This window comes from Ictidomys tridecemlineatus, chromosome 9, assembly GCF_052094955.1.
Source record: "Ictidomys tridecemlineatus isolate mIctTri1 chromosome 9, mIctTri1.hap1, whole genome shotgun sequence".
NCBI classification, from domain to species: Eukaryota; Metazoa; Chordata; class Mammalia; order Rodentia; family Sciuridae; genus Ictidomys; species Ictidomys tridecemlineatus.
This window is the reverse complement of record NC_135485.1, coordinates 113,636,828-113,662,407: the sequence shown is the minus strand read 5'-3', so window position 1 is coordinate 113,662,407 and position 25,580 is coordinate 113,636,828. Positions and strand designations below refer to the sequence as shown.

Below are 25,580 nucleotides of genomic sequence, written 5' to 3'. Positions count from 1 at the left end.
ACTACCTGTCACTGAAACTGCTATTCCTGTATTCCTTACAGTTTATTTTTTCCTTGAATCAGGTCATGGTACTAATTAAAAATAATCCAATCTTCTATTAAGAAATATCCCTTATTAATATAAGGGATATTTTTTCAAATTATGGTATCATTTCTGTTTCCTGAATGGACTAATTGTTACAAAAAGGAACCTTTCTCAATCCCAGTGAAATCAGTACACAAGTCTATCTTCACAACTTACTCTTGATAATACATCTAAATGGGACAATCATTACATAGCTTTAAATGTTTTACTGAAGGTGTCAACTATATAACCTTTGTCAAATACCAAGCTCAGTTCCACATTTCTCAGTAATAATACTAAACTGTCTTTATAATTCCTTAAACTGTGAACTAATATTTTTATTGTCTTGTTTCCTTGCACATGTTTGTAATTTCCAAACATTCAAATGTCAGATAGTTGGATTTGCTAGCTGGGAGAGCTTTTTTCTTATTGTGGATAGTGTTCTGCTATTACTAGGTATACTTTTTTTATGAGCAAGATAATGATATTCATTGGAAACTGCCTGCTAGAGAACTAGGTTGAACATTGTAGCAAATCTGCATCACAATGCACTACCCTCATTTTACCAGATAGCAGGAGAGCTTTAAGGACATTTCCTATGACCTTCATTGTGTATTTCATGTAGAAAATTGCTGTGGGACCTGATTATTTAGGAGACTATCTCACAAGAATATTATTAAAGTAATAGCACACAAAATTTGTTTCTTTAAAAATATTTCTCAAGTCCCCATCCTCTTTTCACTTATGTAAGATATTTTTACAAAATATATAAAATTTCCATGTTGAAAGTTAGATAAAGGAATAAATCATATGTCAAATAATAACTTTTTACAGGTACCCAGAGGTCCTATATATGTGTGTGTGTATCTATATCTATATCTATCTATCTATTATATATATATATATATATATATATATATATATATATATATAAAATATATATATATATGAGATAAGCAGTGGGTTTAGAAGAGGTGATGTGAGAGAAAAGAAAATCATTTGATTGTATTCAGACCTGGTATAATACCAATGAGCAATCTAATAATGATCATTCTGTAGGTTATTTTGGAGTTCACAAACCCAATTTTAGAACAAGTGCCATAATTTTGTAGGTAGTTGTGAACAAGAACCAAACCCATAGGAGTTTAAATTTTTTTCCAAGCATAGTGTTTATCAAAAAACATGAATTTGTTGATATCCAGATAATTAATTGGTGTCAAGAATTTAATTTTGGAAAATAACAGATAAGAATCTAGGCCATATGAAACTTAGAGACACTTGTAGTAATCAGATGGCAATTAAATATTGCCAAGTTGTAAATTGTAAATGTTAGCAAATGATATAAAAGGAAAGCACAGGAAACTATGTGGCCATGTTATAAGACCTTCTCCTTTAGTGCTAGGCTTAATGAAGGTATTTTGAAGAAGCACCCTGAAGCTATTAACTGAAGACCAAGTGGTAATTAACTATAAGAATGAAGCAAAATATATAGTTTTCCAAGAAAGTATACAGAAGTTTTGCAAGAACTTCTGGTACTGCTGGCTAGAACAATTTTGAGAAATTTCTAAGAGGTTCAGTGTCCAAAAAAAAAAAAAAATAGAAAATGGAAAATAAACCAAAATTGGACAAATGATACAGAGTTTTAAAGCCATATTAAGGTTTGATTCTTAATACAGATAATGAGAAAGACTTGAAAATTAAAAGAATAAATTCAGAGCTCAGATTTGCATTTCTTATATGAGGTATGTTGCATAACTATAGTGATCATATTGGATAAAACAGATAAAGATATGGAAAAAAATAATTGGGATATTATTAGCATTAATATTAGACATTTTGCTTTGTTGAAACTTTGGACTAGTTTATTTGTGCCCTAAATAAAAGTTGATTTATTTGAGAAATGTTTAGTAAACACTTACTAAGCAGATTGAAAGTAGACTGCCATCAACATTGTAAGGTTTCTGGCTTAAACAATATTTGATTAAAGACACTTTCACTAAGATGAGAAACACTTTCTCATGGTCCCTATTCCACTTGGGGTAATTTTGGTCACAAACAACATAACGTGCTCTTGAGAAACTGTGGAGAGAAAGTAAATGAATCCATTAGCTTTATGGGCATAAAACACAAATAAAAATCCTTTGCTAGAGATACATTCTAAATTCATTCATATATGATAGTCTCACATTTTCCATTGGAGATGCATCTCAGACTCCTGGTGCAAGCCAGAAATTTCAAATAGTACTCAATGTTATATAAACTATATTTTTTCCTATGCTTGCATAATAGCAACTGTTGGGAGCCAGCGACCGCACCCTGAATATGGCGCTGGTCTCTGCTTCCGCTTCGTTAGCGGTTAGAGTTGTTAAAAGTAAACAACTCCTTGTAAGGCTGTGGGGCTGGGCTCTGGCCTGCTTCCGCTGCACTGTACCTATTAGACTTTTCCACGTGGTGTTGGTTCATTGGCGGGGCTGGGTACTTAAGCTAGGGCAGACCAACCGCTCGCTCTCTTGTTCCTGTTTTCTCATCATGATTCGAAGGTCCTGAGTAAACTGCTGAAAGAAGAATCCTGTGTCATGTTTCCCTTGCCGGCGAGGGGTCGCGACAGTTGGTGGCCAGAACGGGGAAGAATATTCCTCGAACCCAGGATCCAGAACTTTCAGCAGTCAGGGTGGTGCACCGGTAAGTTCCCAGGTAAAGTGGGAATCCGCAAGTAAATAGCGGGACGCTCCTCTGTAGATAAAGAGAGAGCGGGGCTTTTGTACTTTCACTTTCTTTATAGCTTTGAAAATATTATGGGTGTTACCTCTTCAAGCCCAATTTTGTTGGCCCTGGATGGGCTGCTATGTTCAAAAGGACTTAAGGTGGAGCAGAGTACTTTGCAGATGTTTTTAAGAGAAGCTGATATAGCGGCTCCTTGGTTTGCTTTTTCAGGGAGTCTTACGATTCCCAGCTGGGACAAATTAGGGAGAGATCTGGATTTCACTAATGAGCAAGGTACTTTAGAGGGTGGCGTTATACCACTTTGGAAATTGGTTAGAGAATGTATAGCAGACGGTAAATGCCAGGAAGCTGTGGGTGAGGGTCAGGCCTTTCTTGAACAACTACATGAGGAAAAATCTGAGGGGTCACATAGCGAAGTGGCAGAGAGTATTAAGAGTAAGAGTAGTGAAAAGGCAAAAGAGCCTGAAAATAAAAATAGGAAAAGGCTCTATCCAGACTTGACCGAACTAAAAACACCCGAGGACACAAGTGGCTCGGAGAGTTCTGAGGACCTTGATATATTGTTACAGCAACTACGTAAGATAAAAATGAAAAGGAAAAAAAGGGAGACACAAAGCATGAAAGCCCGTGAGAAGAGGGATAAATCTAATTTTGATAAATCTAATTCTGAGGAGGAGGTTGAGAATTTAGAAGAAGATGCAGTGCCTGTTGCACCGCCTCCATATGTGAGGGGAGTCCAAAGCTCCGGGAGAACTTTTCATACACAAGTTTGGAGAACAGTTAATGCAGACATGGGACTAGCGTACCCGGTTTTTCAGGACGCTAATAGGGGAAGATACCATGAGCCTTTAGATTTTAAAATAATTAAAACTTTGGCAGAATCTGTTCACACTTATGGTGTAGATGCTGCCTTCACTCTTACTCAGGTAGAGGGGCTTACCAGATTTTGCATGACCCCCTCAGATTGGGCTAGTCTGATGCACGCTTGTGTTTCCCCAGGCAAATATTTGGACTGGAGAGCATTTATGCTAGAGGGCACAGTAGAGCAGGCTGCCCAAAATCATGTGGCGGGACGCCCCGCCTGGGATAAAGATATGCTTTTGGGGCAGGGCAGGTTTGCCAATCAACAGACGGGATATCCTCCTGAAGTATATGAACAGATTAATAACATTTGTATCCGTGCATGGAAGTCACTCCCAAATAGAGGAAAAGTGTCTGGCAATCTGACTAAAATTATACAGGGCCCTACAGAACCTTTCTCAGACTTTGTTGCTAGGATGGTGGATGCTGCGGGAAAAATCTTTGGTGATCCTGTTAGAGCCATGCCTTTGATTAAGCAACTTGTTTTTGAGCAATGTACTAAAGAATGTAAGGCAGCTGTTACTCCCTATGTTGGAGGCAGTTTACACTGATTTAGTACATTTACTATAATCAAAGGGCTTGCTTATTTCACCTGATAAAGTACAGACAGGAGACTCTATTGATTATCTTGGTGCTAGTATCTCTTGTGAAACTATTACACCCCAAAAGGTAACTCTTAGGACTGATAATTTACATACATTAAATGATTTTCAAAAATTATTGGGTGACATAAATTGGATTAGGGGCTACTTGCATATTCCCAATGTTGAATTAAAACCCTTGTATGAAATTCTTAAAGGTGATTCAGATCTTACTTCCCCTCAACATCTTACTGAGGAAGCCAGGTCAGCGTTGCTTAAAGTGGAAGAGGCTATACAACATGCTAGCCTTTGCAGGCTTCAAGAGGATAAGTCTCTTCAATTATGTGTGCTCGCCACTGTACGGCAACCTACTGGAGTTTTGTGGCAAGATGGTCCTTTGTTGTGGATACATCCACGTATATCCCCTGGAAAATCCCTTGAGTATTATCCTGATGCAGTTGCTTCTTTAGCTATGTTAGGGATACAACAAAGTATACAATTTTTTGGTTTTCCTCTAATGTCTGTGATTGTCCCTTATACGTGTCAACAAATTCAAGTTTTGTGTGCTAACCTGGATAATTGGGCTATATTACGATGCTCTTTTCCAGGAGAGATAGATAATTACTATCCTTTACATCCTCTTATTACATTTGTTAAGGAACATCCTATCATTTTCCCTAAAATCACTTCTTCTACGCCTATCCCAGGAGCTGCAAATATCTTTACAGATGGATCTAAAACTGGTATTGGAGCCTATGTGGTAAATGATCAACCTCCTATCCAACATCAGTTTGCTCCTGGTAATCCACAATGGGTGGAGCTGCAAATTGTCATAAAAGTATTTGAACAATGTCCATTTCCTTTTAATTTAATCTCAGATTCTATTTATGAAGTTCAAGCTTTAAAGGTGTTGGAAGTAGTGGGTCCCATACACACATCAGGAGTAATGTCTTCCCTTTTTCTCCATCTTCAAACATTGATTTGGAATCGTTCCGCCTGTTTTTACCCCTTGCATATTCGAGCCCACACAGGTTTACCGGGTGCTCCTTCTGCTGGCAATGCCCAAGCTGATCTTGCTACTCGTCCTTCTTGGATGTTCCCTGTTTCCTCCTTAGATCAAGCTAGAAACTTTCATAGTAAATTTTATATTAATGCACGAGCACTTCAGAAGCGCTTTACTATCTCCCATGCTGATGCTCAGCAGATTGTATTAGATTGTCCTAATTGTATCATTTTACATCATCCCTCTTCTGTGGGTGTAAATCCTCGTGGTTTGCGGCCTTTAACTATATGGCAAATGGATGTCACTCATGTTCCCGACTTTGGCAAACTTAAATATGTCCATGTGTCTGTAGATACTTGTTCTGGCATTATCTATGCTTCTGCTTTGTCTGGTGAAAAGGCTGGAAATGTTATCACGCATTGCTTGGAAGCCTGGGCAGCCTGGGGATTACCACAGACCATTAAGACGGACAATGGTCCAGCGTATACTGTACGACAATTTTCTTCCTTTTGCAACCAGATGAGTATCCAGCTTGTCCATGGTTTACCCTACAATCCACAAGGTCAGGGTATTATAGAGCGCGCTCATAAGACTCTAAAAGAGATGTTAATAAAACAAAAAGGGGGAATTGGCTTAGGCCACACCCCGAAACAGCGCCTCTCCCTGGCTCTATTCACTATTAATTTTTTGAATCTGGACATCCAAGGGCGCTCTGCTGCGACTAGGCACTGTTCGCCCTCTGCCCCGAACTTTGGGCATGTTAAGTGGAAAAATGTACTTTCTGGACAATGGTATGGGCCTGATCCCATGCTGGCATGGGCACGAGGTTCTGTCTGTGTTTTCCCACAGGACCGAACGGAACCGTTGTGGGTGCCAGAGCGCCTCGTGCGGAAAGTTCCTCAAGCTCCGTCAGGAAGGAAGAATGAAGATGAACAAGATGAGGTGCTTGATGCTTCTCCTGATGGTGATCGGACATGAAGTCGTCTGGACTGCAGAACGACTCCTCTGGGCGGTGGTAAAGACGTGGCCATATCCATTGCCTGTTACTTCTCAGGCTGGTGTACTTCCATTTTTCTTCACTACTAATGGCTCTGCCACCATGGATTGACCGACCTTGTCTATGGATACTGTAGCAGCTATTGATAACTTTTCTACTGTTTCATTATTTGACACATTGTGTTTCTCTGTACATGTTAATTACTCTGATTCCATACCTTGTATTATGTTAACCAATCAATCTTTGGGCTGGTTTGATAGTGATGGTTCTCGGGGCTCAAATGGTAATGCTACTGTAATCAATGGCGTTTTTCCTGCTAAGGTATTGAGAGCCAATACTTCTATTCCTCAACAACCGACATTGTTGCCCCGTTGTAAAGCCATAAAAACTAGTTCACCAGCTTGGACTGGATGTCAGGGCTCATTTACCCCTTAGTTTATTAATTCTAACAAAACCTTTACCTTTTCTTTAACAACCACCTACAAGAATGCTACTTTTCTAGGGTTCAATTTCACTTATAACAATCCTACTCAAGCTGCTTTCTCGAATCCTTTTGACTCCTGGGTATTATGCACTCATTTGAGCGTCTGCTCACAACTTAATGCCCTCGGATTTATTGATGGAGGTAGTGTTCAAAAATGTAACTACACTTACAATACTTCTGTTGGCAGTTTCGAAGAGCAAGTGAAAGTCAATTGCAGTGACCTATTTAGGTTTGCACCAACACCTTTGTGTGTATGACCCCCATTCATGTTATTGATGTTCAATTATTCATCTCCTTTACTCAATTGTTCTAACCAGATGTGTAGACTTGTACAATGCTGGAATGCCTCTTTGGAGGACTCTGTTGTGGTGGTACGTGTGCCCTCCTACTTGCCTTTACCTGTGTCTATTGATGATGATAATTTGCCTGTATTATTGCAAAGAAACAAAAGAGACCTTGATATAACTGCAGCCATTGTGGCAGCCGTTGCAGCTTCTGCTGTTGCGGCGGCCACTGCCACCGCGGCTCTCGCCACTGCTGTGCTTACTGCTGATGCTGTGAACAAGCTTGCGGATACTGCTGCAACAGCCATGGAGACTCAGACTATGATGAATCAACATTTACATCGTGGCATTGTGCTTCTCAACCAGCGGGTAGATCTACTACAAGACCAAGTGGACATTTTGAATCAAGTGTTAATGGGCAGGCATGCGTGCACTGGCTGTGGTCCTAGTACTTGCCATTGGATTGTGCCTGTGGTGTCTGGTTCGTATGCGCAAGCGGCAGCGGGTGCAGAATCTTATGCTTGTACAAGCCTTTGCCACTTTAGAGGCAGGACAGTCCCCTCAAGCATGGCTCACCATGCTCAAGTGATCGACACAGCACAGGGTGCGAGGCAAGGCACTGCACTTGGGAGCTCTAGGTTTGAGTCCCAAGAAAAGCATGTCCTATTGCATGTGGGTTTGATGTCAACGCCCCACCTCCATGAAAAAGGCATCAGTCGGAATGCTGACTCGCCTGGGGAGGCGCCCCTCAGGAGTGTGCCATTATTTATGGCCACTTTTGCACAATGGAGATAGGACCTCTACTTTTACCTGTTGCTTGTAAAACAAAAAGGGGGAACTGTTGGGAGCCAGCGACTGCACCCTGAATATGGCACTGGTCTCTGCTTCCGCTTCGTTAGCGGTTAGAGTTGTTAAAAGTAAACAACTCCTTGTAAGGCTGTGGGGCTGGGCTCTGGCCTGCTTCCGCTGCGCTGTACCTATTAGACTTTTCCACGTGGTGCTGGTTCATTGGCGGGGTTGGGTACTTAAGCTAGGGCAGACCAACCGCTCGCTCTCTTGTTCCTGTTTTCTCATCATGATTCAAAGGTCTTGAGTAAACTGCTGAAAGAAGAATCCTGTGTCGTGTTTCCCTTGCTGGTGAGGGGTCGCGACAAGCAACTAAGGAAATAGAACTGTTTTAACAACATGGTTTATTTAAAATTATGTAAATGAGGTGTCTCAGAATATCTTTTTATTTTTTTTTAATTTTTAATTAATTTTTAAAAAATAAATGACAGTGGAATGCATTACATACTTATACACATATACAGCACAATTTTTCATATCGCTGGGTGTATATAAAGTATGTTTCACACCAATTTGTGTCTTCATACATGTACTTTGGATAATGATGAACTTACATTTTACCATCCTTGCTAACCCCAGGCCCCCTCTCTACCCCTTCCACTCTTCTGTTCTATCTAGAATTCGCCCATGCTCCCCCTCCCTACCCCTCTCACTCTTCTGCTCTATCTAGAATTCTCCCATGCTCCCGCTCTCTACCCACTATGAATCAGCCTTCTTATATCAGAGAAAACACTTCACATTTTGGGGAGGGGATTGACTAAATTCATATAGCATTATCTTCTACAACTCCATCCATTTACCTGCAAATGCCATGATTTTATTCTCTTTTATTGTTGAGTAATATTCCATTGAGTAAATATGCCACATTTTTTTATCCATTCATCTACTACAGGGCATCTAGGTTGGTTCACAGTTTACCTACTGTGAATTGTGCTGCTATAAACATTGATGTCCCTGTAATATGCTGCTTTTAAGTCCTTTGAGTATAGGCCAAAAAGAGGGATAGCTAGGTCAAATGGTGATTCTATTTCTAGTTTTCAAAAAAATCTCCATATAGCTTTTCATATTGGCTGCACCAATTTGCAGTCCCATCAGCAATGTATGAGTGTACCTTTTTCCCACATCCTTGTCAACTCTTATTGTTGTTTGTCTTCATAATAGCTGCCATTCTAACTGGAGTGAGATGAAATTTTAGAGTAGTTTTGATTTGACTTTCTCTAATTGCTAGAGATGATGAATATTTTTTCATATATTTATTGATTGGTTTTATATTCTCTTCTGAGAAGTGTCTGTTCAGTTCCTTGGCCCATTTATAGATTGGGTTATTTGTTTTTTTGGTGCTTAGCTTCTTGAGTTCTTTATATACCGTAGAGATTAGTTCTCTATCTGGTGTGTGAGGGATAAAGATTTGCTCCCTAGATGTAGGCTCTCTATTAACCTCACAGATTGTTTCCTTTGCTGAGAAGAAACTTTTTAGTTTGAATCCATCTCATTTATTGATTCTCAGTTTTAATTTTTGTGCTACAGGAGTTTTATTAAGAAAGGTGGGGCCTAATTCCACATGATGAAGATTAGGGCCTGCTTTTTTTTCTATTAGGTGCAGGTTCTCTGGTTTAATTTCTAGATCTTTGATCCACTTTGAGTTGAGTTTTGTGCATGATGAGAGATAGGGATTTAATCTTATATTTTTGCCTATGAATTTCCAGTTTTCCCAGCACCATTTGTAGAAGAGGCTATATTTTCTCCAATGCATGCTTTTTGGCACCTTTGTCTAATATAAGATAATTATAATTTTGAAAGTTAGTCTCTGTGTCCACTATTCTGTACCATTGGTCTACTAGTCTGTTTTGGTGCCAATACCATCTTGTTTTTGTTACTATTTCTCTGTAGTATATTTTAAGGTCTGGTATAGTGATGCCACCTGCTTTACTCTTCCTGCTAAGGATTGCTTTAGCTATTCTGGGTCTTCTCTTCCAGATAAATTTTATGCTTGATTTTTGTATTTCTATGAGGAATGCCATTAGGACTTTGATCAGAATTGCATTAAATCTGTACAGTACTTCTGGTACTATGATCCTTTTGATAATATTAATTCTGTCTATCCAAGAACAAGGTATATTTTTCCATCTTCTAAGGTCTTCTTTGATTTATTTCTTTAGAATTCTGTAGTTTTCATTGTAGAGATCTTTCACCTATTTCATTAAATTGATTACCAGTTTGTTTGTTTTTTTTTTTTTGAGAGAGAGAGCGAATATCTTTTTTGTAGATGGACACAACAAAAGGCCTTTTTATTTTTATATGGTGCTGAGAATGGAACCCGGGTTGCGCCCATGCTAGGCGAGCGCTCTACCGCTGAGAACCAATCTCTGCCCCCCAACTTTTTTTTGAGGTTATTGGGAAGCAGTACTCAGCACATGCGGGGACACCTTTCATTTAAATCACTTCAGCTGCCACGAGAAAAATGCAAATTTACTAAAATTTCTCCCCGAGATTTTCAGAGAGATTTTGTTAAAATTTGGCAGAATCTATCCCTTCTCTAGTCCCACATTCCTCCTCAAATTTGGTTCTCTAGCAAGGGTTCACTTTCAAGGTCAATTTCAATTTTTAGGTTTTACTTTGTTTTTCCCAATATAAATGAATGTATGAATTTGGGCCTGGAAATCAAAAATGGTGTTTTCAAGATGCTTGAAATTTGCAATTTCTTCCCTAGATTTTCAGATGGATTTCATTAAAACTTGGCAGAATTGATCAATTCACCAGTCCCACATTTCTCCCCAAATTTGGTTCACATAAGTTCAATGGTTTGCTTGGAAGGGCTCTTTAATTTTTAGGTTTCACTACATTTTGCCCTATAAGCTTGAATGAAAGGTATTGGAAATGGAAATCAAAAATGGTTCCTGATAGATGTTAGAAATTTCAAAAACGAATTAGTTCTTAATCAGCACACTCTGCTTTCTTTCTGGTTGGAGTACACCTAACCAGAAGCACTTCTCAGCACATGAAGGAACATGTTATTTTGGAAGCATTTTAGTGGATAGCAGGAAAATAAAATTTTACTGAATTTTTTCTCCAAGATTTTCAAAGGAATTTCATCAAAATTTTTCATATTTGTGCCATTTTTATCCCCAAATTTGAGTCACCTAGTCTCAAGAATTCACTTTCATGGACATATTTAATTTTTATGTTTCACTGCAATTTAGCCTAAATTCATGAATGAATAGAATTTTAACTGGAAATCAAAAATGTTTTTTTGCTATCTGCTTAAAATTTCACAAACTCAATTAATTCTTAGTGAGCACACCCTTCTTTAATTCTGGTTGTAGTATCTCTAAGTAGAAGCAGTTCTCTGCACATGAAATAACACCTTCTTTTGGAAATACTTTAGCTGCTAGCAGAAAATTACTAGCATAATGAAATTTGTCACCAAGATTTTCAGATGGATATCATTAAAACTTGGCAGAATTGACACATTCACCAGTCCCACAGTGCTCACAAATTTGGTTCTCCTACTTCAACACTTCACTTACAAGGACATTTTAATTTTTAGGTTTCACATTGTTTTGCCCTGTATGGATGAATGAATGGAGTTATACCTGGAAATCAAAAATGTTTTGTGCTAGCTGCTTGAAATTTTACAAACTCAATTAGTTCTCAGTGAGCATTCTGTGTTTTGTTTGGGTTTGTAATATCCATAAGCAGAAGGAGTACTCTGCACATGCCGGAACACCTTCTTTTGAATTGTTTTAGCTGCTAGCATGAAATTACCAGTTTACTGAAATTTCTCCCAAGTATTTACAGAAATGTTTCATTGGAACTTTGCAAAATTTATACTTCCTCCAGTCCCACATTTCTATCCATATTTGTTTCTCCTAGGTCCAAGGGTCACTTGAAAAGACACTAAATTTTTAGGTTTCACTGTGTTTTGCCCTATATGGATGCTGCTGGAAATTTTTTAAAAAAAATGTTTTCTAATATCTGTTTGAAATTTCACAAATGCAATTTGTTCTTGCTGCAGTCCGGCTGGGCAAAATAACTGGGAGGTGACAAGCAACTTGAAGGTTGAAGCGGGAACTGCTTTATTACAGAACAACAGTGGTATATATACCTAACTGATTACACACAGCTTGACTCAATTAGCATCATCCAGATACAGCAATCAGCCAATAAGGAATCCCCCACCATCTTAATGGCTCGGTGTCATCGCCTCACAAACCACTTCTCCTGGCAAACTGCCAGGCACCATCTTGACTTGATTTGCGGTCCCCAACAAGTACCTACTGAGCACATTCTCCTTTTCTTCTGGTTGTAATAGCCCACACCACAAGCAGTTCTCTTCACATGCAGGAACATATTCATTTTTAAGTGCATTAGCTGCTAACAGAAAATTACCAGCATACTGAAATTTTTCCCCAAGAATTTCAGACATGTTTTATTCAGTTGGCACAATTTATACTTTCACCATTCTCACCTTACTTCCCAAATGTGGTTCTCTTAATTCAAGAGCTCACTTGCAAGGACACTTTATATTTTTACTTCATTTTTCTGTACATGAATGAATGAATAGTGTTGGACCTGAAAATCAAAAACAGTTTATGCTAGCTGCTTGAAATTTCACAAACTCAATTAGTTCTTAGTGAGCATACTCTGCTTTTTCTGCTGTTGAAGTAGCCCTAAGCAAAAGCAGTTCTCAGCACATGCAGGAACGTCATCTTTTATAAGCACTTTAGCTGGAAGCAGGAACATACAAATATACTGAAATTCCTTCCCAAGAATTTCAGATGAATTTCATTAAAATTGAAAAAAATTGATCTATTCCCCAGTCCCACATTGCTCCCCATATTTGTTTCTCCTAGGTTCATTGTTCTCTTGACAGGACACTATCAATATTTTGGTTTAACTGTGTTTTACACTATGTGCATGAATTAATGGAATTAGACATGGAAATCCAAAGTGTTTTGGTAGCAGCTTGAACTTTCACAAACTCTATTAGTTCTACGTGAACACACACTGCTTTGTTTGTGGTTGAAGTAGCCCTAATTAGAAACAGTTCTCAGTATATGCAGGAACAACTTGTTTTGGAAGCACTTCACCTGCTAGCAGGAAATTACAAATTTACCAAAATATCTCCCAGATATTTTCAGGTGGATTGCATTGAAACTTTGCAGAATTGCTCCTTACACCCATACCATATTGCTCCTCAAATTTGATACTTATATATTAAAGGGTTAGCTTTGAAGGACACTTTTAATTTTAAGCTTGCACTGAGGTATGACCTGCATAAATGAATGGATGGATTTGAACCTAGAAATACAAATGGTTTTTGCAAGTTTCTTGAAATTTTACAAACTCAATTAACTTTCAGTGAGCACACTCTGCTTTGTTTCTGGTTGTAACAGCTTTAACCAGAAGCATTTCTCAGTACATGAAGACACAACTTTTTTGGAAGTACTTTAGCTGCTAATAGGAAAATACAAACTTACTAAAATTTCTTTCCAATAATTTCAGGTGAATTTTATTGAATCTTAGCAGAATTGATTCTTTCACCAGTCCTACATTCTTTCCCACATTTTGTTCTCCTAGGTTGAAGGATTTGCTGACTGGGACACTCTCAATTTTTAGGTTTTCTGAATTTTGCCCTACAAGGTTGAATCAATGGTATTGGACTTGAAAATCAAAAACTTTTTGTGCTAGCTGCTTGAAATTTTATAAATTGAATTACTTCTCAGTGTGCATACTCTGCTTTGTTTCTGTTCAACGTAGCCCTAAACAGAAGCAGTCTAGGCACATGTAGGAACATCTTTGAGAAACACTTTACCTGCTGGCAAAAATTTATAAATTTACTGAAATTTCTTCACAAGATTTTCAGATGGATTTCACTGAAACTTTTCAAAATTGATCCTTTCACTTGTCTCACATTTCTCACCAATTTCATTCTTCTATGCGCAAGGGTGGACTTGCAAGGAATCTATAATTATTGGTTTCACTATACTTTGCCCTATATGGATGAATGAATGGAATTTGTCTAGGAAATCAAAAACCATTTGTGCTAGCAGCTTGAAATTTCACAAACTCAATTAGTTCTTAGTGTGCACACTATCCCTTGTTTCTGATTGATGAAGCCCTGAGAAGAATAATTTCTTAGCACATGCTTGAACACCTACTTTTGTAAGTGCTTTAGCTGCTAGCAGGAAATTACAGCATTTACTGAAAGTCCTCATCAGTATTCTCAGGTGAATTTCACAGAAACTTGGCAGAATTGATCCTTTCACCAGTCCCACATTTCTCCACATATTTGTTTTTTCTTGGTTCAAGAGTTTGCTTGCAAGGATACTTTTAATTTTTAGGTTTCACTATGTTTTGCCCTATATGGTTGAATAAATGGAATTGGACCTGGGAATAAAAAATGGTTTGCTCTAGATGATTAAAGGTTTACAAACTCAATTAGTTACTTGTGAAAATACTCTGCTTTGTTTCTGGTTGAAGTAGCTGTAACCAGAAAGAATTTTCAGCACACACAGGAACACCTTCTTTTGGAAGCACTTTAGTTGTTAGCAGTTAATTACCAATTTATTAAAATTCCTTTCCAAGATTTTCAAACAGATTTCATTAATACTTAACTGAATTAATCATTTTGTTAGGCCCACTTTGCTCAACATATTTGGTTCTTCAAGGTTCATTTTGCTTGCAAGAATACTTTTAATTTTTAGGTTTCACTGCATTTTGCACTATATGGATGAGTGAATGCAATTGGACTTGGAAATCCATAATGGTTTGTGCTAGCTGCTTAAAATTTCACAAACTCAATTAATTATTAGTGAGCACACTCTGCCTGGTTTCTTGTTGAGGTAGTTCTAACCAGAAGCAGACAAAATTAGGCTATGTATATATATATATATATATATATATATATATATATATATATATATAATTCCACAGTGAGTTTCATTTTTATGTATATCTATAAGTCCTAACCTAATATAATGTATAAATTAATAGAAAAAAGACCTGTATAGTGGAGGAAAGAAAAAAGGGAGAATGAGAGGATAGAAGGGGGAAACACCAAGGACCAAACTGGAGCAAATTATATTCCATGGTTTATGGTTTTATCAAATTGAAACCCAATATAATCTAGAACTATAATGCACTAATAAAAAAAGTGAAAATATAAAAATTAAAAATAAAAAACAAAAGGAAAAAAGAGTGAAACAGAAAAGAATTAGTAAATATTCAATATTTTAAAAACAATAATACCTGGATGTGGCAGTCCATGCCCATATTTCCAGTACATTGGGAGGCTGAGGCAGGAGGATCACCAGTTCAAAGCCAGATTCAGCAAAAGCTAGGTGCTTAACATCTTGGTGAAACCCTGCCTCTAAATAAAATACAAAATAGGACTGGGAACGTAACTCAGTGGTGGAATGTCCCTGAATACAATCCCCAGTAAAAAAAAAAAAAAAAAAAAGAAAAATTAAAAATAAAAAAATAATGAAAGTAAAGAATAAAGAGAGACACAAAATTTGGCCAATGTGTGGGTATATAAAGAGAGAATGATAGCTAAATAGATATTCATATATTAAAAAACAGTAATATTTAAATTATCTTTTAAAAAGTGAACATTTAATTTCCACTCAGATGGCCAATTATGTGAGAAGAAATGCATGTCCATAACCACCTGTACTGATCAAAGCTTCTTCCCTTGTCATCTTAGGCAACTTGGAGAGAGTAACAACTAGGTGTTAGTCATCCTTTTTGTTGTTGTTGTTGTTGTTGTTTATTGCTAATCAGGTGACCAGCAAGAGTGATTTGTAGCTGGAATAATTTTCAACTTCCCTTCTGTTCTAAATTAAATTATACCAGTATGATTTAATTTAGAACAGAACACAGTTCTTCCCCAGTGAAAAATTTATTCCATAACTATTTGCTCTTTATACTCCAAGGGTAGGGCTAATGACATGTGCTAAAACCTGTCAAGGACCCTAAAATCATTTGTGCTGTCCACCTGGAGGGACAAAGTAGGTTATGGGACCAAAATTATTTTTACTGAGAATAGATAGAAGCAGACATCATCCAATTTACCATCTGTAGCAATATTGTTACAAGACATAGTTACCACATGAAATCACATGTGACTGTTTATTCCCCACATTTCCCAAGTGCTTGTCTCAAATAGAAAGCCTTCTCACTTCCTTGTATCACAGACCAGTTTCCAATCACTTCAATTCTCCACAGAATTGTTTCAGAGGCTTTCACCTTTGGTTAAGCTTTCAAAACAGACTCCCACTAAATCAGTATAGTGATACTTGTGTAGGATTGCAGATAGCAGGATGCAGAGGCCTTTAAATTCCAGAGCAGTAAGCTCTGAAATGAGCTATTACAATTATGAACATATGTTGGCAAGTGCCCACAAAATTTATCCAAAGCCAGTTTGCACTGCAGATCCCATTTCCACTGCCTGTTAAGATCATGCTTGTTAACAATGCCAAATCCTGCGCTCCTGATTATCACTGGGCCTCTCTCCTCCACCCCTGAACTCTGCTGCAATCCTGCCTGATCTGTACATGAAAACTTTGTTTAACCCTCTAATCCACTGTCTGAAGTTTTTGGATTTCTCCAAGTATCTGCTTGCCTACTCTTGAATTCTAGTATTCCCCCATAGCTACGTAATTACTTTCATAGGTATCTGATCTCCAGTTGATTTATTCTGTCACATGGAAAAAAAGATGAATACTAGGTATTTTAATATATCATCTTAAATCTATATTGAATCTGCATAACTTTTATACAAGCATTTCTTCATGTTTTCTAAGTAAAATGTACAAAATGAAAGATACCACACAAAAATTCAAATTCAAGAAGTGTGGATTTTTTTTTTATTATTCACTGCAGAATACTTGATACCTAGAACAGGTTTAAAATACAGAAGATGCTGAATACATAATTATTGAAAGAAAGAAGAATAGAATGAACAAGTAGATGTCAAGGACAAGTCTGTCTCAGATAATAATATTTATAAACCAATTCTAATGATATTTTTTTAGATTTTCATTCAATAAACAGATTTTTATTTTATAAGTCTCACAAAATGTATGGAAATATATTATTTTTAGTCTCTCTTTCAAAATATTGATTTTTTATTCCTCTTTTCTCCTTCAATTTCATAAGTTTCTTCATCTTGAAATCTAGTCACAGGCAATCTTCTATTGTGGGGACAAGTGCATGGAGCTCTGCATACATGGCATACTTTAAGGACATCTGAGTGGCAGGCCAATCCCCTGGTGCTAGGTGTGGGAGTGGCAGGCCGTTTACCCGGTAGACACAGCCCTGAGTGTGAGGCCATGTGTTGTGATCCCTGTGCTTGCTCTAAAGCCCACCCCTCAAGGTGCAAGGATAGTTAGCAGACATTGCATTGGTGGTTGCCTGTAATCTGCTTAGCTACAGGTTGAGTATATATACATGGTAACTGTGCAATAAAATCAGACCTGCTTCCTGCCTCATCTCTGGAGGTCTTCATTAGCAACTCTGCAGCCACACTCTCCTCTACCCTGTCTCACTGAACAAGAGAGAGCCCATGCATTCTATACCCTCAGGTAATGCCATAGCCCTAAAGAGAAATTCAATTTCTTTCTCTGTTATTAGTCTTTTTCTATACAATATCAGATTCCATTTTATAGAGCAATACATTAAGGTTAAAACGTTCACCATGTAAGAAGTAATTACTAGAATAACCTAGTATTAAAAACATTGATAAAGTAACTGCACATTTTTATTGATCATACTGTCTGATCCATAAATAAATAATGCTAAGTTGAATAAAACTACTACTTTAATAATGAACAAAATTTTTATTCTACAATTGCATAGGTTGATAGGACTTAATAACTACTAATAATTTAAAATAAAAGTTTGTAAGCATTTATCTCATATATATATATATATATATATATATCAGAGATACCAAATAAATAATTATTATAATATATAAAGATAACAACTATTGATTTCTGTTTATATAAATTTACATGCATTTTTATAGTTTATAAGTATACATACTTTATTTGTTTATCTTCAATTCTATTTTCACATTTGAAATCTTAGGGAAAAGAACGCTAATATGTCAAAATTTTATTTGTTTCATGCAGATATTAATGACTTTAGGGGAAAAAAACCTTGTTAAATATTTTCTTCACAGTTAACAAATTCAAATGTGTAATGTCAGCATTGTTGCAAGAAATTATTTATTAACAACATCAAAATTAACTACAAGCAAGATAATTAAGTTTCCTTTGTGGATGATTTTCTATATTAATCTATACTTATAAAATAGTTACCAAAGAAAACAACTCATTAATTGTGCAATAAACAATGATCTCTCAAATTTAATTTCTTTTTGACATTTTTAATCACAATCTCATAAGATCACAGAAAATATGAGTAAAATAATAGATAATGACAACTGAATTTTTATAAGTTTCCTCTCATCAACCTTGTGAAAAATACTTTCACTCTGTCTCATTATTATCATTTAAAAGGAGTAAAAGAAAACCAAATGTAAGCTGTGTTGCACTGTATGCTTGGTTTATAAAGACAAATTCTCTGTTTTGAGAGATTTTTTGTGTCATCTACATATAATTAGATAATTGATCAAAATATTCAATGAGAAATTTACAAAAAATGCTAGCAAATACCAGATGTTTTATAAGATTCATTTTTCTTGAATTATGTGACTGTCAATATATTGCTTATAAAATGCTTTCATTAACATTATTACTTTACTTAGCATGGAAATAAAAGACTAACCAATTATCTATAGTGAATAGCTCAATGTGACCGAAAGATTTGAAGGTTATGTTATGACTATGCATAACCATACCATTAAATCTCAGATAATTGATTCTTCATCCAAACACAAAATAAAAGTATTTCTGATTCTAAATATTACTATGAAGCAAATGGACCAACGCAAATCTACCGAATATTTTACCCTTTGAACAACTGAATTTAGTTTTTCTTGGCAGCTAATGGAATGTTTTCAAAATAATCATATTCTAGATCACAATGCAAATCTTAACAGATACCAAAAACCTGATATAATCCTATGCATCCTATCAGAACATAATAAAATGAAACAAGTACATAGAGATTGAATACCACACTCTTTTAGATGAGGAATGGACCAAGAAAAAAATGAGAAAAAAAATTCTTAGAAACAAATGAGAAGATATAGCATGCCAAAACTAGGGGATAGCATGAAGATAATTCTAAGATAAAAAGTTTATAGCATCAAATGCCTACATTTAAAATAATAAAATAAAAACCCTCAATAAAATATCTAGTGCTATACTTCACAGTCTTAGAAATGGAAAAACAAACTAATGCAAAAATCAGTAGAAGACAGGAAACAACTAAGATAGTAGTAAAAATTAATGAAATTGATAATATAAAAGGTAATACAGAAGGTAAATAAAAAAGAATTGGTTTATTACAAAGATAAGTGAGACTGATAAACACCTAGAAAATTAAATAAAAGAGAATGAATAAAATAAAAGATGAAAAATAAAATATAATTAGATACCTCTTAAATTCAAATGATTATTAAAATTTATTTGAAAATTCATGCTCAAATAAAATTTACAATCTAGAAGACACTGAAAAATTTCTAGACACATATGATCTGCCCAAACCAAAATAGGACATAGAGAAAACCTCACCAGACCAATATCAATGGAATTGAAACAGCAAAGTCTTCCAGCAAAGAAAAGCCCAGAACCATATGGATTCTTAGTTAAGTTCTACAAGTGCTTTTAAAAAAATGACAACAGTCTTCCTCAAATTATTTCATGAATTTTGTATTTGTTCTTTTCAGTTATACCTAACAGTAGAATCCATCCTGACATAATTATAAAATCATGGAATATATTTTGTTCTAATGCAGTCCCCTCCCCATATCCCTCCTTCTTTCCCTCTTCTCTACTAATCTTCCTGCCATTTACCAATGATTATTTTTTAAATTAATTTTTGTGTATGTGCACACTAATGAGAGCCACTGTGGTATATTTATATATGTACATAGAAAAATTATGTAATATATATTTGACTGCTTCTGTTGTTGTTGTTTTCAGTACCAGGGTTTAAACTCAGGGGCACTTGGCTACTAAGCCACATCCCCAGCCCTATTTTGTATCTTATTTACAGACAGGATCTCACTGAGTTGTTTAGCACCTTGCCATTGCTGAGGCTGGCTTTAAACATACAATTCTCCCTCTCAGCCTTCCAAGTTCCTGGGATTACAGAAAGTAGTTCCTGTACCTGGCCCACTGTCTTTCATTTTCCCATTTCTCTTTTATTCCCCTTTGTCCACTCCACTAAACTTCCATTCTTTTTTTTTTTTTTTGCCCTACTCTCACTTATTGTGGATTAGCTTCCACATATCAGAAAAATATTTGACCTTTGGCTTCTTTCGCTTAGGATGATAGTCTGTGCACCCATCCATTTACTAGAAAATGCCATAAAGTCATTTTCTGTGTGGCTAAGTAAAGTTCAAGAGAGGAAACATGCCCAAATACATTCTAGGAAGCCAGTATCATCCTCATACCAAAATTGGGCAAAGACACACTAAGAAAAAAAACACTAAAGACTAAAATACCTAATGAACATACATACAGAAACCTGTAATAAAATGTTAGAAATCAGCATTCAAAAACTCATCAAGAACATAGTACACAATGGTCCAGTAACTTCTACCCAAGGGATGCAAGTTTGGCTCAACATACACACATTCATAAATGTAATTCACCACATTAATAAAATTAATGAATGGAATTATGTGATCATCTCAATAGCTACACAAAAGACTTTTGATAAAATTCAACACCCATTCATGTTAAAAACACATGAGTGGGGCTGGGGTTGTGGCTCAGTGGTAGAATGCTTACCTAGCAAGTGTGAGGCACTGGGTTCTATTCTCAGCACCATATATAAATAAATAAAATAAAGGTCCACTGACAACTAAAAAATATTTTTAAAATATGAGAATCTAGGGATAGGGCTGGGGATGTGGCTCAAGCAGTAGCACGCTTGCCTGGCATGCGTGCGGCCCGGGTTCGATCCTCAACACCACATACAAACAAAGATGTTGTGTCCACCAAAAACTAAAAAATAAATATTAAAAAAAAGAGAATCTAGGAATAAAAGGAACTTACCACAACATTACAAAGACTACATATGACAAATCCAAGGCCAAATCATGCTGAATAGAAAAAAAAAAACTAAATGTATCTTATCTAAAATCAGGAACCAACTCTCACCACTCCTATAAAATATTGTTCTTGAGACTCTAGCCAGTGAAACTAACAAACATAAGAAAATTAAAGGGGTGCAAATAGGAAAAGAAGAAATCAATATTTCTTTATTTGCTGATGACATAATTCTATATCTAGAAGACACAAAAAAATCTACCAGAAGACTTCTGGAATTGATAAGTAAATTCAGCAAAGTAGCAGAAGGCAATATCTATATTCACATATCAACAGTTTCCTAAATGTCAAGAGTGATACTGCTGAAAAAAATCAGGAAAACTATCCCATACACAGAAACCTAAAAAAAAAAAAATACTTGGGGATTAATCTAAGGAACTTTAAGATCTCTACAATAAAAACTATAGAACAAAAAAATAAAGAAATTGAAGAAGACCTTAGAAGATAAAAAGGCCTCCTATATTTTTGTATAAAAATAATCAATATTGGCAAAAGTGTTATACTACCAACAGTGTTACACAGATTCAATGCAATTTCTATCAAAATAAAAATAGCATTCTTCACAGAACTAGAAAAAAACAATTTTAAAATTCATTGAGAAAAATAAAAGACACAGAATAACCAAATCAATCCTGAGAAAAGGGGGTGATGCTAGAGGCATCACAATATCTGATCTAAAATTATACTGCAGAGATACAGTAGCAAAAACAGCATAGTATTGGCACTAAAATACATATCAATATCAGTAGAATAGAGGACACAGATACAAACCTGATGTTATAGTCATCTGATACTTAACAAACATGTCAAAACATACTTTAAAGAAAATATAGCCCTTTAAATAAATGGTACTGGTAAAACTGGATATCCATTAATTAAAATTTGAAACTATATTCCTAAGTCTTACCTGCACAAAAGTTGAATTAAAGTGGTCAGATACTTAGGAATTAGATGAAAAACTTTGCAATAGCTAGAAGAAAACTTAGGGTCAACACTTTGACATATTGATACAGGTACCAACTTCCTTATCAAGATCCCCAAAGCACAATAAAGAAAACCAATAATCAATGAGTGAGATGGCATCAAAAAATAAAGCTTTTTCACAGCAAAAGAAATAATAAAGAGTGTGAAGTGATAGTTGAAAGAAAGGGAGAAGAATGTTGCCTTCTACTCCTCTGACAGGGTATTAATATCCAGAATACCAAACAAAAACAAAAACACTGCAAGAAAGCAAATAACCTATTCAGTAAGTAGACAAAAGAACCAAAAAGGCATTTCTGGGGGAAAAAAAAAAGGTCAGTAAATACAAGAAAAAAGTTCAACACCTCCAACAATCAGGTAATTGCAAAGCAAAACTACTTTGGGATTATTTTCTCACTGAAATCAGAATGGCAATTTTCAAAAACACAAATAAAAATAAATACTGGTAAGGATATGGGGGGAAATGTACACTCATATATTGTTGTTATGACTGCAAATTAGGACAATCGCTCTGGAAATCAGTATGGAGGTTCATCAAAAAAACAGAATGAGGGCTGGGGATGTGGCTCAAGCGGTAGCTTGCTCACCTGGCATGCGTGCGGCCTGGGTTCCATCCTCAGCACCACATACAAACAAAGATGTTGTGTCCGCCAAAAACTAAAAAAATAAATATTAAAAATTCTCTCTCAATCTCTCTCTTTAAAAAAAAACAAACAGAATGACAGCCACCATATTACCCAGATATAAAACTCCTTGGTATTTATCCAAATGAACTGAAAAGGAGATACTATTGATACAGTCACATCAATGTTTACATCAGTGCAACTTACAAATAGCCAATATATGGTACTAATATAGAATAAATTTGATATATTGCAATACGTGCTTGTATAAATATACCAAAGTGAATTCAAACTTTGTGTATGTCTATAAAACATCAATTAAAAATATAAAAATGAATCGTTTGTAGAATAGTAGAAAAAAAGAATTGGGAGAGAAGAGGGGAAGAAAGGGTGAACATATGGAATTTAAATGGAATAAATTAAATTTTATGCATGTATGATTATGTCAAAATAAGTCCAAATATTATATACAACCATAATATACCAATAAAAGCAAAATAGATGAAAATTTTATTATTATTATTAATGATCTATAAAATAGCTTTTTCATAAAATTAGACATAACATTAAATATTTTACGTAAGGAAATTTTGAACTTCAAATAGTGAAGCCAGAAAATAATAGGTTTTTAAAAACATTTGGTATTATAATATATACATTCCCTAGAATACATATTATATTATATATTATATATGTATTATATATATACTTATTACTTAACACAAACAATAGACTTTATTTATTTATTGCTGATATTAAGCAACTAGTTTTCAAAAGCCTTGAGTATATATGTATATATTCTATTATGGGTCACCTTAAACAGAAAACATTACTAAGTAAACCTGAATTAAAATGAACAGTAGATGGCAGTAAAGACTTACATTTTAAGTTACTTTAAGAAATTTGGCAATCTAGTCCAATAATGCAATAAAATCAATGTTAACTTGAAACAATTGTACTTAAGTTTTATCAACATCATTCATCAAAGTTAAATATATTGAGTATTTGTATAGACATACCCATATACATGTCAATATACCTATTTATGTGTAATAGGCATATTGACATGTGTTCGCTATCTGTTGTAAAATAAATTACTTCAAAACTTAGAAGCTTAAAGAAAAAATTAAATGATTATTTCATGGCTGGGGAATATCATTCAGTGGTAGACTGCTTACCTAGTATGCAGAAGGCCTCAGGTTCAAGACCTAGAAGCACAAGAAATAAAAATAATAAATAAATAAATAAATAAACAAATAAACAAATAAATAAATAAATAAATAAAATAGCATTTTACACCTTTTTAAAGTCAGGAATATAAGCATTCATTGGTGTGCAGCTCTGGCTCAGTGACTTACATGAGAATACACTCAAGTTGTCATTGTGGCATACAGTCATCCATAAAAAGCTTGGACAATTAACTCCAATAGCTGGTGGCAAGAGGCATCATTTTCTTGATAAGTGGACCTCTTAATAGCACTGCATACTGGAAATGGATTTTGACTTTTCACACAGTGAGTGATTAAAGAAAGAGACACAGTGCAAAAGCAACCAAGAGGGTGCAAACAAAATCATTTTCTCCTACAATCTTTATCCCCTAATCACATCAAAGTTATGCCATTAATTCTGGTTAATGTTTTAACCACAAAGACCTACCTACACTGGTATAATTTTTTAGTAGACTTAAGATTGAATACTAGGTAGCAATGGTAAGATGTAGTTTATATATATATATATATAATATTAATATTGTAATATATACATATATGATATTGTGCATGCATACATATATACATATACACATATGTTTATATGTTCTCAGTATTCTTATGGCAAGATTGCAGTAAATCACCAAGTCATTCTTAGAGCAGGAGACAGAAACTTTATTCACCAGTTAGAGATCTGGGTGCTCCAGTTTGTGGACCAAGGGGCAGGCTGCAAGTCTACATTCTTCAACCTCCTCCAGAGGTTTAAGTACACCTTTTATAGTCCCAAACCATATTAATCATAAGTGGCTGTTGCTAGGATTAAAAAACATAAACTAACATCACAAGATCTAAAATCATAAGCAGAAGCAGGAGTGGGTCAAAACATCCCTAGTTGAATACAGGTTAAAGAATTGTTACTAACATCTAGACAATCAATCTCTGACAGGATACATTGTCCAAGAAAAATGGAAACCAAAGACAAAACAATTTTACTTTGTATAAGAATTGCCATTTTGTGTTGCCAAACATACTAAGCAACTGTTGATGGGTACAGAGGTAGGATTTTCCTATGGCAGAAGCATTTTTCACATGATGTAGAGTCTCAGGGTAAGATAGAGCCTGTGTGGTCATGGCCCATATGGCCTAGCCCATAACAACCATTTAATAAATTAGTTTATAAAATTACATCAGGCTGTGCTGCACGTATCTCGTGAGCTGGTACCAATACATATTGTTGAGCTATGGGAAATCCTCTATCTTGATGCTCAATGATGTCATTGAGCTGAACTGTCCTATGTACTTTGCAAGGCTGGATATGCCATAGTAATGCTGATCTCTCTGCTATGCTGGTAGAAAAAGATGCTTGCTACTCCTGGTACCCAGAAAGTAGTTCCTTATATTCAAAGGATTGGGAAGATATAGGTCCGAACCTGTGTTGCATGCTTGGTCACAATGCTATTTCAAAGTTCTCTATTTCTCATCATGTGTGTCCTCCAATAATGTCCTATATGGAGGTGTTCCCTCCACCATCACCACCACTGCCAGTTAGATCTCATTTGGCTGATTATTTGTGGCAAGTGACAGAGGAAAGAGAAAAATCATACCTTAGCTGTTTGTCCTAAATTAGGCTAAATTCCACTGGTCCACAGATAAAAGTCCAGTGCTGCCTGGC

General features: G+C 35.6%; 1 protein-coding gene across 1 annotated transcript; it reads left to right on the top strand.

Moving 5' to 3' along the window:
- Positions 1–2,383: 2,383 nt before the first annotated feature.
- Positions 2,384–8,056, top strand: LOC144366537 (uncharacterized). Its single transcript, XM_078020771.1, has 2 exons — positions 2,384–2,745; positions 6,082–8,056. Exon 2 carries the CDS (start codon positions 6,980–6,982, stop codon positions 7,790–7,792), a length of 813 nt encoding a protein of 270 aa, XP_077876897.1. The 5' UTR covers positions 2,384–2,745; positions 6,082–6,979; the 3' UTR covers positions 7,793–8,056.
- Positions 8,057–25,580: the final 17,524 nt, after the last annotated feature.

Coding starts and splice junctions, on each gene's coding strand:
- LOC144366537 (XM_078020771.1), top strand. CDS start 6,980: ATGTTATTGATGTTCAATTATTCATCTCCTTTACTCAATTGTTCTAAC.